Source organism: Delphinus delphis, chromosome 1 (genome assembly GCF_949987515.2).
Source record: "Delphinus delphis chromosome 1, mDelDel1.2, whole genome shotgun sequence".
NCBI lineage: Eukaryota > Metazoa > Chordata > Mammalia > Artiodactyla > Delphinidae > Delphinus > Delphinus delphis.
In genome coordinates, this window is record NC_082683.1 from 160,100,785 (window position 1) to 160,121,465 (window position 20,681).

Here is a 20,681-nt window from a genome sequence, read left to right on the forward strand (position 1 = left end):
CTGGATCTGGATGTTCAAATGGTATTATTGGAACTCATTTTTTTCTCTTCCTCTTCCTGTCTCTGCATTACTTCTGTGCTCCTCAGTGTAGGCTCTCACAATCGGGGGTGGGGGGGAAGGTACTGGCAGCCCCAGGTATGCATTGTCCATAAGGTTCATGATTTCCCAAGAACAGCTAGCAGCATTTGAATATTCAAAGATGGGGAAGATTAGTCAAGTATTGGGTCATTTGGTCATTCTTGAGCCAAACAGTGTGACCTGCGGTAATGGAGTAATAAGGTTGCCCAGGCCTGGGTCATGGGCCTCTGGAGAGGGAATCAGGGCCAAGCCCTTCTCAACAACACGTAACAAACTTCCAATAGGAAAGAGAGTGTTGTAAGCAGAACATAGGGTAGGGGAATTAAGAATTCCCTGCAGCAAATTAGTGCAGGACTGACAAAAAACAGATGTCCACTACAGGGAGATAGTGAGAAAACAGAGCTAGAAAAGAGGCTTCTTTTGAAAGAGGAGCAGGAGATGATCTATAACAGGAGATGAGAGTTGTGTCTCCTTCATATGGTTGCTATGAGGATTAAATTAGTCAATGAATATAAATCAGAACAGTGGTTGGCACTTTACAATCACTCAATAAATGTTATTAAGTCCTATTATTATAAGGACTCAAAGTTGGGCCTTAATCAGGACGAGACATTTGAAAACATCGAAATCAATGCAGCTCCTTCTCATTCCCCTTAAAGCAAAATACAGAGCCTTAATTTCACAAGGATGGACAGAGGTAACTGCCTTGATTCTATGCATCCCTTGGCACAGGATTGTTCTCCTCCTACTCCTTATCCTACTTTTCCCCTTAAGCTTTGTTACTTTACATAAAAAATTGAATCTTAGACTGTGTATTAGACCATAAAGCAAGACTCAAAAGAATTTCAGAGAGTTGGAATCATATACTCAAGGACAGTGCTGTCCAGTAAATCTTCCCTCGGTGATGAAGGTGTTCCATATATGCTATATAATGGCTTCCATACCAGATAGTGCAGCTCCAGAGCGGGGTCAGCCCATGGCCTACTTTTATATGGCTGTAAGCTAAGAATAATTTTAACATATTTAAAGAGCTATAATTAAAAAAAAAAATACGCAGCAGAGACCAGATGTGGCCTGCACAGCCTAAAATATTTAGTTTGACCTTTTACAGAAATAGTTTGCCAACCCCCGTTCTAGAGTATGTTTTAGACTATAATGAAATTATACTAGAAATCAGTGAAGAGATAATAAGAATTCAATGTCTTCACTTCTTATAGGTTGTTAGGATTTTCTGTATACTCTTAAGTCCGTTTTGGTAGTTTGTGTCTGCATTAGTTTCTTAGGACTCCTGTAATAAAGTACCACAAACTGGATTGCTTAAACAAGGGAAACATTGTTCTCACAGTTCTGGAGGCTAGAAGTCCATGATTAAGATGTTGGCAGGGTTTCTTCTGAGGGCTGTGAGGGAGAATCTGTTCCATGTTTCTCTCCTAGCTTCTGGTGGTTTGCTTGCAATCTTTGGTGTTCCTTTGTTGTAGATGCATCACTCAGACCGCTCTTCCATCTTCATATGTGTGTGTGTCCAAATTTCTCCTTTTTATAAGGACACCAGTGGTTTGGGGTTGGGGGCCCACTTCCTCCAATATGTATGACCTCAGCTTAACTAGTGACATCTACAACAACCCTCCTTACAAATAAGGTTACATTCTGAGGTACCGGGGGTTAGGCCTTCTACATATAAATTTGGGGTGGGTACAAAATTTAATCCGTAACAGTGTCTTTCTAGGAATTTGTCCATTTCATCTAGGTTGTTTAATTTGTTGGCATACAGTTGTTCATAGTATTCCCTTATACTCCTTTTTATTTCTGAAAGGTTGGTAATGCCCCTTCTTTCATTCCTGATTTTAGTAATTTGAGTTCTCTCTCTCTCTCTTTCTTTTTCTTTCTCTCTCTGTCAATCTAGCTAAAGGTTTTTCATTTTGGTTGATTTCTTCAAAGAACCACCTTTTGGTTTCATTGATTTTCTCTATTGTTTTTCTATTCTCTGTTTCATTTATTTCCACTCTAGTCTTTATTGTTGCTGGATACAACAGTAATATAAAAATCAGTTGCATTTCTGTATACCAGCCACAGTTAGAAAATGAATTTTTTAAAATGAGACCATTTATAGTAGCATTAAAAAATCAAGTACTTAAGAGTAAGGGATATAAAATGTACAAGATTTCTGTGAAGAAAACTATAAAATGTTATTGAGTGACCTTAAAGAAGACAAATAAATGGAAGAACCCACCATATTCATGGAGTGGAAGGCTCAATTTTGCTAAAATGTCAGTTTTCCTTAAATTAATTTATAATCCCATATAATTCCAATCAAAATCGCAAACAGGTTTTTTTTTTTGCTTGCTTGTTTTGTTTTAGTATGCAATTTGAAAAACTAATTCTAAAATGTATATGGAAATGCAGAGGGCCAAGAATAACCAACACTTTCTTAAAGGAGAATAAGGTAGAAGGATGTTCTTGAATGTCAAGACATTATTAAGTCAGAGTGTTACATTGGCAGGGAGATATCAATAGGCCAGCAGATTAGGGTAAAGAACTCAGAGTAGTTTGTGCATATATGAGCACTTGATTTATGGTAAAGGGTCTTTTTCGGGAGATGATGGGTGTGGGGAAACAATGAAATTGGACTCATACTTTGCACTGTGTACAAAAATCAAGTTTAGGTGGGTTATAGACCTAAATGCATAAGGCTAAACAGTAAGCTTTTAGAAGATGAATATTTCATGGCCTCAAGGTCAGGAATGGTTTCTTTTTTTCCAGAAATATATTTTATTTTGTTAATTTATTTTTATTGAGGTATAATTGACATATAACATTGTACTATTCAGGTGTACAACATAATAATTCAATATTTGTTTATATTACAAATGATCACCACTAGTTAGCATCCATCACCATACTTAAGTTTTTTTTCTTGTGATGAGAACTTGTATTTATTTTTTTTGAAGTAACTTTTCTTTATTTGGAATCTGATTATCAACAGCTCTTTATATGTTTATTTTTTAAACATATAAACAATTTTTAAAATTTTATTTATTTATTTATTTATCTTTGGCTGTGTTGGGTCTTTGTTGCTGCATGCGGGCTTTCTCTAGTTGTGTCGAGCAGGGGCTACTCTTCGTTGCAGTGCGTGGGCTTCTCATTGCGGTGGCTTCTTTTGTTGAGGAGCATGGGCTCTAGGCGCATGGGCTTCGGTAGTGTGGCACACAGGCTCAGTAGTTGTGGCTCACGGGCTCTAGAGCACAGGCTCAGTAGTTTTGGTGCACGGGCTTAGTTGCTCCACGGCATGTGGAATCTTCCCAGACCAGGGATTGAATCCGTGTCCCCTGCATTGGCAGGCAGATTCTTAACCACTGCACTACCAGGGAAGTCCTAAGAACTTTTAGGATTTTCTGTATACTTTCCTGGCAAATTTCTAATTTTCTATATAATATAAACTATAGTTACCATGTTGTACAGGGAACAAATGACTGCTTGCAAAAGACACGGAAGGCATTAAATATAAAAAAAAAAGTGGAATACATTTAAAATTTTAAATTGAGTATGTCTTTTTATATCACAAGACACCATTAAGAAAATGGAAGGTCAACAGCAGAGTAGGAGGTCCTTCTAACACATGATGAATCCTAACATCACAATTTTGAGCAAAAGAAGCCAAACTCAAGGAATATACATGATATGGTTCCATTTCTGTAAAATTTAGAAACGGGCAAAACTCACTGCACTGTTCAGAAATGAATACTTAGGTGGTAAAACTCTTAAAGAAGCAAGGAGTTTTCTTGATTACCACAAAGGCAGGACAGAAGGAGGGCCTTCTGGGTTTACATAGATGTTAGCTTCATAATTACATTAAATTATACTTTTATGTCTTGTGCACTTTTCTTCCTATTTTTCAACAAAATAAAAGGTTTTTAAAATGGAATGTAATTTTTGCCTTTTTGATGGCTTATTTGTATGAGAAGATACTCTTAACGTTTTTAAAAAAAATATTTTCTCCTGATTTTTGGAAATCTTTGCAAGTAGGTCAAATTGGCTAGGTGCAGACTGAGGATAGTTTCACAAATCAAACTCTTAAGACTTTTAGCTCTGATTTAGTTTTAACAAACAGAAGAAATTAATCTGTACCAGAATAGAAATTAGGTTGGTGTCTCTTTACCTTTCAGTTTCATCAAAGCTGTTATATGAAAACCTGAATCTTCTGATGGTTTTAGTGTTTCTATTTTTCTGCTTAAAGCAATCAGTGATAAATAGTTGAGTGAAAATGATGACATGAAACTTATTAAAAAGAGCATAAATAATGGTAGGAGGAAAGAAGAAAGGGCATATGTTTGTAAATATATAATATATAAATAGGGTATAAATAGTGAATGTGATCAAACTAATGAGTTTTACTACTGCCTAGCCAGTCATAAAAATTTATCTCAAGATTATTAAATAAGGGATTATGCCTTGCTCAAATAGAGGTGAAATGTTCTTTGTATCAATTATAAATTACTTGGTTTTACATTTTAGTACTTATCCCTTAAGACATGTTTCTTTTAATATTTTAATTTTATTGGAGTATAGTTAATTTACAATATTGTGTCAGTTCTAAGACAAGTTGCTTTAACTCTTGAATTATTTTGTTAGGGGTTGTGCACTCATGATGGTACCTGGAAGTCAGCGGTTTATGGTTTTGGAGATCAGAGTAATTTGAAAAAACTACGAAATGAGTCCAATTTGAAGCCTGTCCCAATTGTTGGTCCAAAATTGAAAAGAAGGTATATTATCTCAAAATCTATTCTTCAGTTTATCTAACCATATTGTTGTTTATCTGACTGTTAATAACATATGCTACTAAGAAAAGCCTGGAGACTTTTATAGTGAGTTCAGGATTGTTTTCAAAGATAAATAAAATATAATTAATATGTTACCCTAAGTTTAAGTACTTCATATATAATAATACATTTGGATTCTGGGAAAATTCTGGAAAAAATCAGTTTTATGACTCTTCACTATCAATATCAAAATTAAACATCAATTAAATTTCATGCTGTAAAAATGTGATGATCTTATGTATATTAATCAACCTATTAATTAGTATTTATATGTGAGAACTCTAAACTCAGAGTTTGGCTGTTGAAATGAGTGTTCTTCTTATCATTATCTAGGGAAATTGATGGGGTATAAAAATGGTTAAACTATATGTGTTAACTGCCCATGGTGTGAAGAATACTACATTGTTCCAACTTGTCACTTGTTTGGGTGCAGGTGTAGAGAACAAAGGACAAATACTGAAGTAAATTTTAATTAAGAGCAGATCTGCCATCTTTACTGTTATTATTAATTGCCTCAAGAAGAGTTAAGGTTTTTATTCAGAAATTTACCAGTTATAGTTGTGGTCACTGTAAATGGAGAAGATACAACATGCTTCTGTCTTGCAGGTGGCCAATTTCTTACTGCAGAGAACTCAACAGTTATTCCATTCCTTTCTTGGGAGCAGATGTGTCTGTTGTGAAGCGGACTCAGCGTTACTTGCACGAAAATTTACAGCAATCACCTGTAAGCGTATATGATTTATTTTTTAATAAAGAGTATTCTATGTTTGTTTCAGTTCCCGATCATTTTAATGTAGGATTTTTATGTTTATAAAGCAAAAAATGAAAGAGCTAAAATAGTGCATGTTTCAGTTTCTGGAAGCATAAAGAATTAGTAGTGTAGAACATTTTGCATTTTATGGGGGTGGTAATAGCCTTCTCCCATAATTCAACTCTGACCTTCTGAATACCTTTTTAATGTAACACAATAGCAGCAAGTTCAATATAGGAAATCCTGGTATCATAAATACCCAACAGTCCTGTTGCGAGTTTCAGCTGCTAGACTACTCTTTCTGTTGCTTATGGAGGTGTCTAGGTTCTTCTCTCTTATCTCCTTGCTACCTTTAGAGAACTATCCTACTCCATTTGGTGAGGGAAGTAATTATTCCCACTGCTGAGACTTGAAGAGGAAACTGTGTCAAGTTTAAAAAAAAAACAAAAAACGAGAGTATTTTCTTATAGAAGAGATTGTAAGTGGAGTCTACACTCTATAATGTATAATTGTTAAACTCAGGTATATTGTTATGGACTTTTTATATATAGATTATGTGGACTTTTGTGTTCAAGTAGGGGGAGCTAATTACCTTTTGCAACAATTTTTTTTTTAACATCTTTATTGGAGTATAATTGCTTTACAATGGTGTGTTAGCTTCTACTGTATAACAAAGTGAATCAGCTATACGTATACATATATCCCCATATCTCCTCCCTCTTGCTTTTCCCTCCCACCCTCCCTATCCCACCCTTCTAGGTAGACACAAAGCACCGAGCTGATCTCCCTGTGCTACGCAGCTTCTTCCTACTAGCTGTCTGTTTTACGTTTGGTAGTGTGTATAGCTCCATGCCACTCTCTCACTTTGTCCCAGTTTACCCTTCCCCCTCCTCGTGTCCTCATGTCCATTCTCTATGTCTGCGTCTTTATTCCTGTCCTGCCCCTAGGTTCTTCAGAACCCTTTTTTTTTTGGATTCCATATATATGTGTTAGCATACAGTGTTTGTTTTTCTCTTTCTGACTTACTTCATTCTGTATGACAGACTCTAGGTCCATCCACCTCTCTACAAATAACTCAATTTTGTTTCTTTTTATGGCTGAGTAATATTCCATTGTATATATGTGCTACATCTTCTTTATCCATTCATCTGTTGATGGGCATTTAGGTTGATTCCATGTCCTGGCTATTGTAAATAGAGCTGCAGTGAACATTGTGGTACATGACTACTTTTGAATTATGGTTTTCTCAGGGTATATGCCCAGTAGTGGGATTGTTGGGTCATATGGTAGTTCTATTTTTATTTTTTTAAGGGACCTCCATACTATTCTCCATAGTGGCTGTATCAATTTGCATTCCCACCAACAGTGCAAGAGGGTTCCCTTTTCTCCACACCCTCTCCAGCATATATTGTTTGTAGTGTTTTTGTTTTGTTTTGTTTTGTTTTTTTGCAGTACGCGGGCCTCTCACTGTTGTGGCCTCTCCCGTTGCGGAGCACATGCTCCAGACTCCAGACGTGCAGGCTTAGCGGCCATGGCTCACGGGTCTAGCTGCTCTGTGGCATGTGGGATCTTCCCGGACCGGGGCACGAACCCATGTCCCCTGCATCGGCAGGCGGACTCTCAACCACTGCGCCACCAGGGAAGCCCATGTTTGTAGATTTTTTGGTGATGGCCATTCTGACCGGTGTGAGGTGATACCTCATTGTAGTTTTGATTTGCATTTCTCTAATGATTAGTGATGTTGAGCATCCTTTCATGTGTTTGTTGGCAATCTGTATATCTTCTTTGGAAAATGTCTATTTAGGCCTTCTGCCCATTTTAATAATTTCTTTTAAAAAATGTCCTCCCTGGGGGCTTCCCTGGTGGCATAGTGGTTGAGAGTCCGCCTGCCGATGCAGGGGACATGGGTTCGTGCCCCGGTCCGGGAAGATCCCACATGCCGCGGAGCGGCTGGGCCCGTGAGCCATGGCTGCTAAGCCTGAGCGTCCAGAGCCTGTGCTCCGCAACGAGAGAGGCCACAACAGTGAGAGGCCCGCGTACCTCGAAAAAAAAAAAAAAAAGTCTTCCCAGTGTCTGATTTCTGGACAAGCTTTTGGAACATAACACATTCATAAAATGGAAACTGCTTTTGTTTGATATTTATGACTATAGAGTAAGTTATTAGTAGCTAACATTCTTGTATTACTTGGTCTAAGAAAGTAGGGAGTAACATCCTGACTTTATATTCTTCATCTAGGTTCAGTATGCTGCTTATGTAACTGTGGGAGGTGTCACCTCTGTTATTAAGCTGATGTTTGCTGGACTTTTCTTTTTATTCTTTGTGAAGTTTGGCATTGGAAGGCAACTCCTCATAAAAGTAAGTAATATTTCTATGAAATTAGACCTTAGAAGTATTTTCCATGAAGTTTTGAAAATATCACTAAAGGTTTTTTTTTTTTCCTTTAGTTCCCATGGCTCTTCTCCTTTGGTTATTTTTCAAAACAAGGTCCAACACAAAAACAGGTAACTCTTTCCTTTGTATCCAGGTCTCTAAAATAATATTTTTCTTTATTTCATTTTTACTTTTCCTCAGTGTAGTGAAAATAACAGCTAAGACCTGATGAAGCACTTACTGTGTTTCAGACACTCTTTTATATTCTTTACATAAATTAGATTACTCAGTCTTTTTTAACACTCCTTGAGGTGTTATCTCCATTTTACAAATGAGGAAAATGAGTCACAGAGAGGCTAAGAAACTTGCCAAAGTCCTATAGTGAGTAAATGGCCAAGTTAGGATGAGAACCCAGCTATCTGGCTCCAGAAATTATATTCTCTTTACTTCATAGAGATTTCAAATATTTTTACTCTTCAATTTTTCTCCTTCATTATCTCCTCCTTTTTTACGTCTTCTCTCCCCCTCCTCCAAGCTTCCCTTCCCTTTCCTCTTTCACACACCCTGGATCCCCATGGTAGATAAGTTGAATTACCATCTGTCCGATATCCTCAATATAACTGCTTCAGGCACTTCAGATTTCATGTGTAAAAGCTAAACTTATTTCCACTGAACCCTCTTCTTCCTTCTGTGTTTCCCATCTCAGTTGGTGGCACTGTCATCTGCCCAGTCCTGAATGTAGGCATCATTCTAGATTTTTCTCCAAATCCATCATAACTACCTTAGTTCAGGCTCTTATCCCTCTTCTCTTCTCTCTCTCTTCCTTCTAATTGTGGTAAAATACACATGACAAAATTCCCCATCTTAACCATTTTTAAGTGCTCAGTGGTATCAAGTACTTTCATATTATTATACAGCCATCACCACCATCCATTTCCAGAATTGTTTTCATCTTGCAAAACTGAAACTCTATACCCATTAGAAAATAACTCTCCTTTCCCCTTTTTCCCCAGTTCCTAGCAAACACAATTCTACTTTGTGTCTATGAGTTTGACCACACTAGAACATCATGAGTGGAATCATGCAGAATTTGTCCTTCTGTGATCAGCTTATTTTACATAGGATAATGTCCTCAGAGTTCATCCATGTTGTAGCATGTGTCAGAATTTCCTTTCTTTTGAGGCCAAATAATATTCCATTGTATATAGGCTTGTTTCTCAGTATCTTCAGAGGATTGGTTCCAGGATGCCCCACAGGTACCAAAATCCATGATGCTCAAGTCCCTTATATAAAATAGCATAGTATTTGCATATAACTTATAGACATTGTCCTGTATACTTTAAATCATCTATCGATTACTTTATAATACCTATGTAAATACTACATAAATAATTGTAAATGGTATGTTAATAGTTGGTGGCATAAGGCAAATTCAAGTTTTGCTCTTTGGAAATTTCTGGAAGTTTTTTCCCAAATAATTTGGATTTGACATTGGATGAGTGTGGACACAGAAATCATGAATATGGAGGGCTGATTGTATATACCATATTTTGCTTATCCATTCATCTGTCCATAGACACTTGGGTTACTTCTATTTTTGTCTATTTTGAATAATGCCTTTATGAAATTGGGTGTGCAGATATCTCTTCAAGACCCTTCTTTCAGTTCTTTTGGGTATATTACCAGAAATTCAATTTTTGGATCCTGTGGTAATTCTAGTTTTAAATATTTTAGGAACCAACAAACTATTTTCCACTGTAGCTGCACCATTTTACATTCCCACCAACTGTGCACAAAGGTGCTAATTTCTCCATATCCTTACCAACACTTGCTATTTCCTTTTTTTTTTTTATAGTAGCCATCCTAATAGTTGTGAGGTGATCTCTCATTATGGTTTTGATTTGCAGTTCCCTAAATGATTAGTGATGTTGAACTTCTTTCCATGTGCTGCTTATTGGCTTATTTGTATATCTTCTTTAGAGAAATGTCTATTCTTGTCATTTGCCCATTTTTGTGCTGTATTGTTGAGTTCGAGGAGCTCTGTGTATATTCTGTATATTAATCCCTTATCAGATATGTGATTTGCAAATATTTTCTCCCAGTCTGTGGGGTTGTCTTTTCACTGTTAATAGTGCAGGCCCTTATCTTTCAGCTGAACTGTTCATAGCCTTCCTATGATTTCTTTCTAATTCATCTTCCCACTGCTGTATAAGAAATCTATGATGCAAATCTGACTCTGTTCCCAAGGATGGTTCAACATATGCAAATCAATCAGTGTGATACACCACATTAACAAAAGAGAAGACAAAAATCATAGGATCATCTCAATAGACGCAGAAAAAGCATTTGATAAAATTCAACATCCATTCATGATAAAAACTCTCACCAAAGTGGGTACAGAGGAAACATATCTCAACATAATAAAAGCCATTTACCACAAACGCATAGCCAACATAAAACTCAACAGTGAAAAGCTGAAAGCCTTCCCACCAAATTCAGGAACAAGACAGATGATGCCCACTCTCATCACTTCTGTTCAACATTGTATTGGAAGTCCTAGCCAGTGCAGTCGAACAAGAAAAAGAAATAAAAGATATCCAAATTGGAAGGGAAGAGGTAAAATTGCATATGACATGATACCCTATATAGGGAACCCTAAAGACTCCACACAAAAACTATTAGAACTAATAAATGAATTCAGCAAGGTAACAGGATACAAGATTAATATACAGAAATCTGTTGCAGTCCTTTACACTAACAATGAAATATCAGAAAGAAAAAGTAAAAAAAAAATCCCGTTTAAAATCTCATCAAAAAAAAAACTAGGAATAAACTTAACCAAAGTGGTGAAAGACCTATATGATGAAAACTGTAAAACATTGATAAAGGAAATTGAAGATGATTCAAAGAAATGGAAAGATAGCCCATGCTCTTGGACTAGAAGAATTAATATTGTTAAAATGGCCATACTATCCAAAGAAATCTACAGATTTAATGTCATCCCTATCAAATTACCCATGACATTTTTAACAGAACTGGAACGAATAATCCTAAAATTAATATGGAACCACAGAACTGCCAAAGCAATCCTGAGGAAAAAGAACAAAGCTGGAGGCATAACCCTTCTAGACTTCAGACAATACTACAAAGCTATCATAATGAAAACAGCATGGTATTGGCACAAAAACAGGTCAATGGAACAGAATAGAGAGCCCAGAAATAAAACCACACACCTATAGGCAATTAATCTTTGACAAAAGAGGCAAGAATATACAATGGAGAAAAGACAGTCTCTTCAGCAGGTGGTGTTGGGAAAGCTGGACAACTTCATGTGTCAATGAAATTAGAACACTCCCTCACACCATATACAAAAAAAACCTCAAAATGGTTTAAAGACCTAAATATAAGACACGATACCATAAAACTTCTACAGGAGAACCTGGGCAAAGCATTCTTGGACATAAATCATAGCAATATTTTCTTAGATCTGTATTCCAAGGCAAAAGAAATAAAAGCAAAAGTAAACAAATGGGACCTAATTAAACTTAAAACCTTTTGCACTGCAAAACAAACCATCAGCAAAATGAAAAGACAACCTACAGACTGGGAGAAAACATTTGCAAACAATGCAGCCAACCAGGGGTTAATGTCCAAAATATACAAACAGTTCATACAACTCAATATTTAAAAAAATCCAATTAAAAAATGGTCAGAGGGCTTCCCTGGTGGCGCAGTGGTTGAGGGTCCGCCTGTCGATGCAGGGGATGCAGGTTCGTGCCCCGGTCCAGGAGGATCCCACATGCCGTGGAGCGGCTGCACCCGTGAGCCATGGCTGCTGAGCCTGCGCGTCCAGAGCCTGTGCTCCGCAGCGGGAGAGGCCACAACAGTGAGAGGCCCGTGTACCGCAAAAAAAAAAAAAAAAAAAATGGTCAGAAGATCTAAATAGACATTTCTCCAATGAAGACATACATGTGGCCAAGAAGCACATGAAAAGATGCTCAACATCACTAATTATTAGAGAAATGACAAAACCACAATGAGCTATCACCTCACACCAGTCAGAATGGCTATCATCATAAAGTCTACAAATAATAAATGCTGGAGAGGGTGTGGAGGAAAGAGAAGCCTTCTACACTGTTGGTGGGAATGTAAATTGGTACAGCCACTATGGAAAACAGTATGGAGATTCCTTAAAAAACTAAAAATAGAGCTACCATATGATCCAGCAATCCCACTCCTGGGCATATATCCAGAAAAGAGGAAAACTCTAATTCAGAAAGATAAATCCACCCCAATGTACATAGCAGCACTATTTACAATAGCCAAGACATGGAAACAACCCAAGTACCCGTCAACAGACAATTGGTTTGAGGAGATGTGGTGTATATTACTCAGACATAAAAAAAGAATGAAATATTGCCGTTTGCATCAAGGTGGATGGACCTAGAGAATACCATACTAAGTGAAGTAAGAGGAAGACAAATATTATATGATATCAGTTATATGTGGAGTCTAAAAATTGATACAAATGAATCTATATACAAAACAGAAACATTCTCAGAGATAGAAAACAAATTTATGGTTACCAAAGGGGAAAGGGCGAATAAATTAGGAGAAGGGGATTAACAGCTACAAACTACTATACATAAAATAGATAAGCAACATGGATTTACTATATAACACAAGGAACTATGTTCAATATCTTGTAATAACGTATAATGGAAAATAATGTGAAAAAATATATATACACCCGTATAACTAAATCACTTTGCTGTACACCTGAAACTAACAATACTGTAAATCAACTATACTTCAATAAACAATAAAATCTGACCCTGTTATCACCTTCTTTAAAATACTTCCCTGGCTTATTGCTTTGACAATGACTCTTACAGCTGGGACTTTATATATCAGAATCACCCAGTGAGATGTTTTCAAATACATGTTTTGACCCTGGCATCTGGACATTCTGATTCAGTAGGTGTGGAGTGGGGCCTCGAAGGATAGGTCAGTGGTTCTCAGCTTTGGGAGAGAGCCCAAAACAAATGACCAGAGATGCGGGTTTGATTGGTGTGGAATGTGGCCTGGGCACTGGGCTTTTTGAAAACTCCCCAGTAATGTTAATGCACTGCCAAGGTTGTGAATCACTGATGTGGAGGTAGGAAGGTTCTGGGTGATGTTTGGGTTATTTTGGTCCACACTCCTAGAGCACCAGTGACCGAAGTCCATCTCTGCAGATGTGAGGGCCTTCATGAGCTAGCCCTGGATAGCAGATAGGCTTTTTTTTTTTTATGCCAACTCTGATTAATTGGTAGTAGCATCCTAGAGACTGTTGAAAATTGTCTCATACTGAATGTGTCGTGCCTGAGAGGGTTACAATCAGATAGCATGTGTGCCTCAGGCAGGGGAGGAGACAAGTACAGCCTGTGTGTCTGACTTTGTTCACACCCTGTTCCTCTTCAGTTGTATGTTCTAGCCATGTTAGACTGCGATCCACCATGCTACTGCATCCCTTCTCGACTTTTTCCCCCGAAAGGGGTTCTTGAGTTAAAAATTAGAAACCACTGGTGTAGGAGCAGTATAAGTGTGAAAAGAAGGAAGAGCTTACAATGGTCCTGATTCCAGTGCTGAAACTTACTAATCATTATATGGGTTCTTAACACTGTTTAGATTTATCACGGCCAGAAGAATTGGTTACTCACTGTAACTAATTCACAAGAGCCTGAGGTATATAAACCAGAATGCAATTAATTAACCAGAAATATATCTATTAGGTAGGTAAGATAATTTCAGAACAAGGCATTGTCCTGCTTACTTATTCTCTCCATTTAAGCAAATTACAGAAGACAATTCACTTTTTTTTTTTTTGGTGGAATCAATCTTCACAAGAGATGGACTACAGTGCAGGTAGCCTGGAAGAGTTATCCTCTCCCTTAGACATGTTTGGACAGAAAAAAATCAATAACTTCTCTCCCTATTTGTTTCCTCTTTTCCTTTCTTCTCTACTTGCCAACACTAATTCTGGGAGATTTAGTGTATAGTGAACAATCAATCAGGCCTTGAAAGGCCTGGATGCCATCCTATTATTTTATTTTTTTCATCCTATTAGTTTAAGATAATCTCTGCTCAGATCTCATGAACTCACTTACAATTTATAATGTAATGCTCAGGCATTTATAAGGCTACATGTTGTAGGATGAAGTGAGGGAAATGGGAAGGAAAAGTTGTCATGCCTGAGAAAGCTGCCAAATATCTTTGCACCAAGGAAGTCCACTTGGTTTCTTTTGTGAAACTTATCCAACTTGGCTTCCTCCTGTTTTTATTTGGAATTCATCTTCTTTGGTATTATTGGCCTTTGACAGCATATGACCTTGGGCATACATTAGTAGATGAATCTATTGCTACTTTTAAATAATAGTTACCTAATTTTGATAAATGTACTGAAAAGCTCCTATCTTTTTCTTTATTTTTTATTCAATTTATTTAATCTAAAAAAAATATCCAGTTCATTGATTTCTTCCACCCCTACCCCCTGCCTCTGACAACCACCAATCTGTTTTCTGTATATATGACCTTAATATATATATGCACGCGCGCGCACACACACACATACATATATACACACTGCATTTTCTTTATCCATTAGTGGACATTTAGGTTGTTTCCACGTCTTGGCTATTGTAAATAATGCCGTAGTGAACATGGGGATGCATATATTTTTTTCAAATTAGTGTTTTTGTTTTCTTCAAATAAATATCTGGGAGTGGACTTGCTGGATCATATGCTAGTTCTGTTTTTAATTTTTTGAGGAACCTCTATACTCTCTTCTATAGTGGCATTCAATTTACATACCCACCAACAATTCACAAGGGTTCCTTTTTCTCCACATCAACACTTATTTGTCTTTTTTGATAATAGCTGTTCTGACAGGTGTGAGGTGATATTATGGTTTTGATTTGCATTTCCCTGATGATAGTGATATTGAGCATATTTTCATGTGTCTGTTGGCCATCTATATATATTTTTTGGAAAAATGTCTATTCCGTTCCACTGCCCATTTTTAATCAGGTTGTTTGGGGTTTTGTTGATGTTGAGTTATATACATTCTTTGTATATTTTAGTTATTAACCCCTTATTAGATACATTGTTTGCAAATATCTTCTTCCATTCAGTAGGCAGTCTTTTTGTTTTGTTGATAGTTTCCTTCACGGTGCAAAATTCAATTTAATGTAGTCCCACTTGTTTATTTTTGCTTTTGTTTCTCTTGACTGAGGAGACATATCCAGTAAAATATTGCTAAGACCAATGTCAAAGAGCATACTACTTATATTTTCTTCTAGAGATTTTTGTGGTTTCAGGTTTTACACTTAAGTTTTTAATCTACTTTGAGTTTATTTTTCTATATGGTGTGAGACAGTAGTCCAGTTTGATTTTTTGCATATAGCTGTCCAGTTTTCCCAACACAATTTATTAAAGAGGTTGTCTTTCCTGTTGTATATTCTTGCCTCCTTTGTCGTAGATTAATTGAACATGTACGTGTGGGATTATCTCTGAGCTCTCTATTCTGTTCCATTGATCTATGCGTCTGTTTTTTTCTGCCAGTACCATACTGGGTTTTTTGGGTTGTTTTTTGTTTTTTTGGCCATGCCATGTGGCTTGCGGGATCTTAGTTCCATGACCAGGAATCAAACCTGTGCCCCCTGCAGTGGAAGCATGGAGTCCTAATGGCTGGACCACCAGGGAATTCCCAGTACCATACTGTTTTGATTACTGTACCTTTGTAGTATAGTTTGAAATTAGGGAAGATGACACTTCCAGCTTTGTTGTTCTTTCTCAGGATTATTTTGACTATTTGAGGTCTTTTGACTTCACAATTAAGAATTATTTGGTCTCAGTCTGTGAAAAATGCCATTGGTATTTTGATAGGTGTTGCATTCATTCTCTAGATTGCCTTGGGTAGTATTGTCATTTTAACAATATTAATTCTTACAATCCACGAGCATGGTGTATCTTTCTATGTGTCGTCTTCAGTTTCTTTCATCAGCGTCTTATAATTTTTCAGGTATTTTACCTCATTGGTTAGATTTTTACTAGGTATTATTCCTTTTGATGCGATTGTAAATGAGATTGTTTTCTTAATCTCTTAATGATTGTTTGTTGTTAGTGTATAGAAATACAACAGATTTCTGTATATTAACTTTGTATCATATCCTGCAACTTTACTAAATTCATTTATTAGTTTTAATAGTTTTTTGGTGGCATCTTTAGGATCTGTTGCATGTAGTATTGTGACCTCTGCAAACAGCGACAGTTTTACTTCTTTCTTTCCAATTTAGATTCCTTGTATTTCTTTTTTCTTGTCTGATGGTTGTGGCTAGGACTTCCAATACTATGTTGAATAAAAGTGGCAAGAGTGGGCACTCTTGTCTTGTTCCTGGTGTTAGAGGAAATGCCTTCAGATTTTCACCATTGAGGATGATGTTAGCTGTGGGCTTGTCATATATGGTCTTTATTATGTTGAAGTATGTTCCCTGTATACCCAGTATGTTCCCTGTATACCTTGTATCACAATGATTGATTTGCAGTTATTGTTACATCCCAGGATAAATCCCACTTGATCATGGTATATGATTATTTTAATGTATTGTTGAATTCAGTTTGCTAACATTTTGTTGAGGATTTTTGCATCTATGTTCATCAATGATATTGGCTTGTAATTTTCTTTTTTTGTGATATCTTTGTCTGGTTTTGGTATCAGGGTGATGCACGTTCATAAGAATGACTTTGGAAGCATTTCTTCCTCTGCATTTTTTTGGGATAGTTTGAGAAGGTTAGGCATTAACTCTTCTTTAAATGTTTGGTAGAATTCACCTGTGAAGCCTTCTGGTACTGGACTTTTGTTTATTGGGAGTTGAGGGTTTTTTAAATTACTGATTCAGTTTCATTCCTGGTAACCAGTCTGTTTATATTTTCTATTTTTTCTTGATTCCATCTTGGGAGATTGTACATTTCTAGGAATTCGTCCATTTCTATATTGTCCATTTTATTCACATGCAGTTGTTTCACAAATCTTTTATGATCCCTTGTGTTTCTGTGATATCAATTGTAACTTCTCCTTTTTCAGTTCTGATTTTATTTATTTGAGCTCCCTTTCTTTCTTGATGAGTCTGGCTAAAAGTTTATCAATTTTGTTTATCTATCCAAAGAATCAGCTTTTAGTTTCATTGATCATTTCTATTGTTGTTGTAGCCTCTATTTCATTTATTTCTGCCCTGATCTTTATGATTCCTTTCCTTCTACTAACTTTGAGTCTTGTTTGTTCTTATTTTTCTAGTTCCTTTAGGTGTAAAGTTAGGTTATTTACTTGAATTTTGTTTGTTTGTTTGTTTCCTGAGGTTGGCTTGTAATGCTGTAAGCTTCCCCCTTAGAACTGCTTTTCCTGTGCCCTGTAGATTTTGGATTGTTGTGTTTCCACTTTCATGTGTCTCCAGGTATTTTTTTGATATCCTCTTTCTTCATTAAGCCATTTGTTGTTTAGTAGCATGTTTGATTTTTGCAGTGTTTCCTTATAGTTGATTTCTGGCTTCATAGTGTTGTGGTTGGAAAAGATGCTTGATATGATTTCAATTTTCTTAAATTTACCAAGGCTTATTCTGTGGCCTAGCATGTGGTCTATACTGGAGAATGTCTGTGTGTACTTGGAAAGAATGTGTATTCTGCTGCTTTTGGATGGATTGCTTTGTATATATCTATTAAGTTCATCTAGTGTAATATGTCATTTGAGGCCAGCGTCTCCTTATTGATTTTCTGTTTGTGTGATCTGTTCATTGATGTTAGTGAGGTGTTAAATTCTCCTACTATGATTGTGTTACTGTCAATTTCTCCTTGTATGTTTGTTAAGATTTGCTTTATGTATTTAGGTACTCCTATGTTGGATTGTTGTTATATCCTCCTGTTGGATTGGTCCCTTTCTACTTAGTAATATCCATCTTTATCTCTTGTTATAGTCTTGGTTTTAAAGTCTATTTTCTCTGATATAAGTATTGCTACTCTGGCTTTCTTTTCATTTTTTTTCACATGGAATACTGTTTTCCATTCCCTCACTTTCAGTCTATGTGTGTCTTTATATCTGAAGTGAGTCTCTTGTAAGTAGCATATATATGGGTCTTGTTTATGTATCCATTCAGTCACTCTACGTCTTTTGAGTAGAGCATTTATTCCATTTACATTTACTGTAATTATTGATAGGTATGTACTTACTACCATTTTGTTAATTGTTTTCTGGTTGTTTTTGTAGTTTTTTGATTTTTTCTTCTTTTTCTCTCTTCCCATGTAATTTGATGACTATCTTTAGTGTTATGTTTGGATCTCTTTTTGTGTGTGTGTGTGTGTATCTATTATAGATTTTTGGTTTGGGGTTACCATGAGGTTTATATATAGCACCCTGTATATATTTGTGATTATTATAAGTTACTGATCTCTTTAAGTTCGAACACATTTCTAACAACCCTGCATTTTTACTCCCCCCTACCCCATGTTAATGTATTTTGGTTTTTTGTTTGTTCGTTTGTTGCGGTACACGGGCCTCTCACTGCTGTGGCCTCTCCCGTTGCGGAGCACAGCCTCCGGACGCACAGGCTCAGCGGCCATGGCTCACGGGCCCAGCCGCTCCACGGCATGTGGGATCTTCCCTGACCGGGGCACGAACCCGTGTCCCCTGCATCAGCAGGCGGACTCTCAACCACTGTGCCACCAGGGAAGCCCCATGTTAATGTTTTTGAAATCATATTTTACATCTTTTTATTTTGTGTATCCCTTAACTACTTACTGTAAAAATAGGTGATTTTACTACTTTTGTCCTTTAACTTTTCTGCTAGCTTTACAAGTAGTTGGTCTACTACCTTTACTATATATTTGCCTTTACCGATGAGATTTTTCCTTTCATATTTTTATATTTCTAGTTGTAGTCTTTTCTTTTCCACTTAGAAAGGTCCCGTTAATGTTTCTTGTAAAGCCTGTTTAGTGGTGCTGAACTCTTTTAGCTTTTTGCTTGTCTGTAAAACTTCTCTTTAAATCTGAATGATAGCCTTGCTGGGTAGAGTATTCTTGGTTGTAGGTTTTTTCCTTTCATTACTTTAAAATATGTCATGCCACTCCCTTCTTCCTGGCAAAGTTTATGCTGAAAAGTCAGCTGATAGCCTTACGGGAGTTACCTTGTACGTAACTGCTTGCTTTTCTCTTTCTGCTTGTAAGAGTCTCTCTTCATCTTTAATTTTTACCATCTTAATCACAGTATGTCTTGGTGTAGATATCTTTGGGTTCATATTGTTTGGAACCCTCTGTGTTTTCTGGGCTTGGATGTCTGTTTCCTAAGTTAGAGAGGTTTTCAGCTATTTTTTCTTCAGATAAGTTCTACCCCTTTCTCTCTCTTCTCCTTCTGGTACCCCTGTAATGCAAATATTAGTAAATTAGTACATTAGTACCTAGAGGTATCTTTAACTGTTCTCATTTTTCAACATTGTCTTTTCTGTTCAGCTTGGATGATTTCCACTACTCTCAGTTTACTGATCTGTATCTTTAATCTACTGTTGATTTCTTCTCATGTATTTTTTATTTCAGTTATTACGTTCTTCAGCTATGTTTGGCTCTTCTTTATATTTTCAAACTCTTTGTTATACTTCTCACTGTGTTCATCCGTTCTTCTCCCAAGCATCTTTGAGTACCTTTATGATCATTATCTTGAACTCTTTATCAAGTAGATTGCTTATCTCCACTTATCTTAGTTCTTCTGGTGTTTTATTTTGTTGTTTTTTGGAACACATTCCTCTGTTGCCTCCTTTTGCCTATGTCTCTGTTTTTTATTTCTGTGTATAATATTAGGTAAGTCAGTTACATTTTGCAATCCTGGAGAATGGCCTCCTGTGGGAGACTTTCAGTGGGGCCTAGCAGCATACTCCCCACTGGTCACTGGAGCTGTATGCTCTAGCAGTGCCCCCTGTGTGGGCTGTATGGGCCTTTCTGACTACTGTGGGCACACTAGTAGGCAGAGCTGGCCCCCAGATGGCTGCCAGGCCCTGCCTCATGCCGAGGCTACTGCCCTTCTGGTGGGCATGGCCTGGACCTGGAGAGGCTGTCTGCAGGGCCCTGGGGGTCCTGGGCTGGTACCAGCCTGATAGTAGGTGTGGCCAAGTCATGGCATGCTGCGCCAGGTATCCAGGGGGCTCAGGCTGGTGCCACCCCCCTGGGGTGGGCAGTACTGGGGTCCCAACATAGCTGGCTGCAGGACCCAGGGAGTCCCAGGGCTGGTATTGGTCTGCTACTGGGCAGGGAAGCACCTGGTGCTAATGAGATAGAGGGAGGACCCCAAAATGGTGCTTGCCAGCACCAGTGTCCTCATGGCAGAACAGGTGCCCCCAAATGGCTCCCATTAGCATCTCTGTCCCCAGAGGGAGTCCCAGTTCCCTTCTGCCTCCCTGGAAGGCTCTCCAAGATCAGCAAGTGGGTTGACCTGGGCTCCTTTCATATTACTACCTCTGCATTGGATTTCAGGGCATGTGAGATTTTGTGTGAGTCCTTTAAGAGTGTAATCCCTGTTTCCTATGGCCCTCCAGCTCTCTGTATGCAAGCCCTGCTAGCCTTCAAAGCCAGATGTTCTGGGGGCTTG

General features: G+C 37.4%; 1 protein-coding gene across 1 annotated transcript in view; it reads left to right on the top strand.

Moving 5' to 3' along the window:
* Nucleotides 1–20,681, top strand: part of SCCPDH (saccharopine dehydrogenase (putative)) — a 40,718-nt gene that overhangs the window by 13,677 nt on the left and 6,360 nt on the right. The window contains 4 exon segments of the mRNA XM_059997126.1: nt 4,708–4,838; nt 5,502–5,619; nt 7,883–8,002; nt 8,092–8,148. Of these exon segments, the coding sequence (XP_059853109.1) occupies nt 4,708–4,838; nt 5,502–5,619; nt 7,883–8,002; nt 8,092–8,148 (426 nt within the window).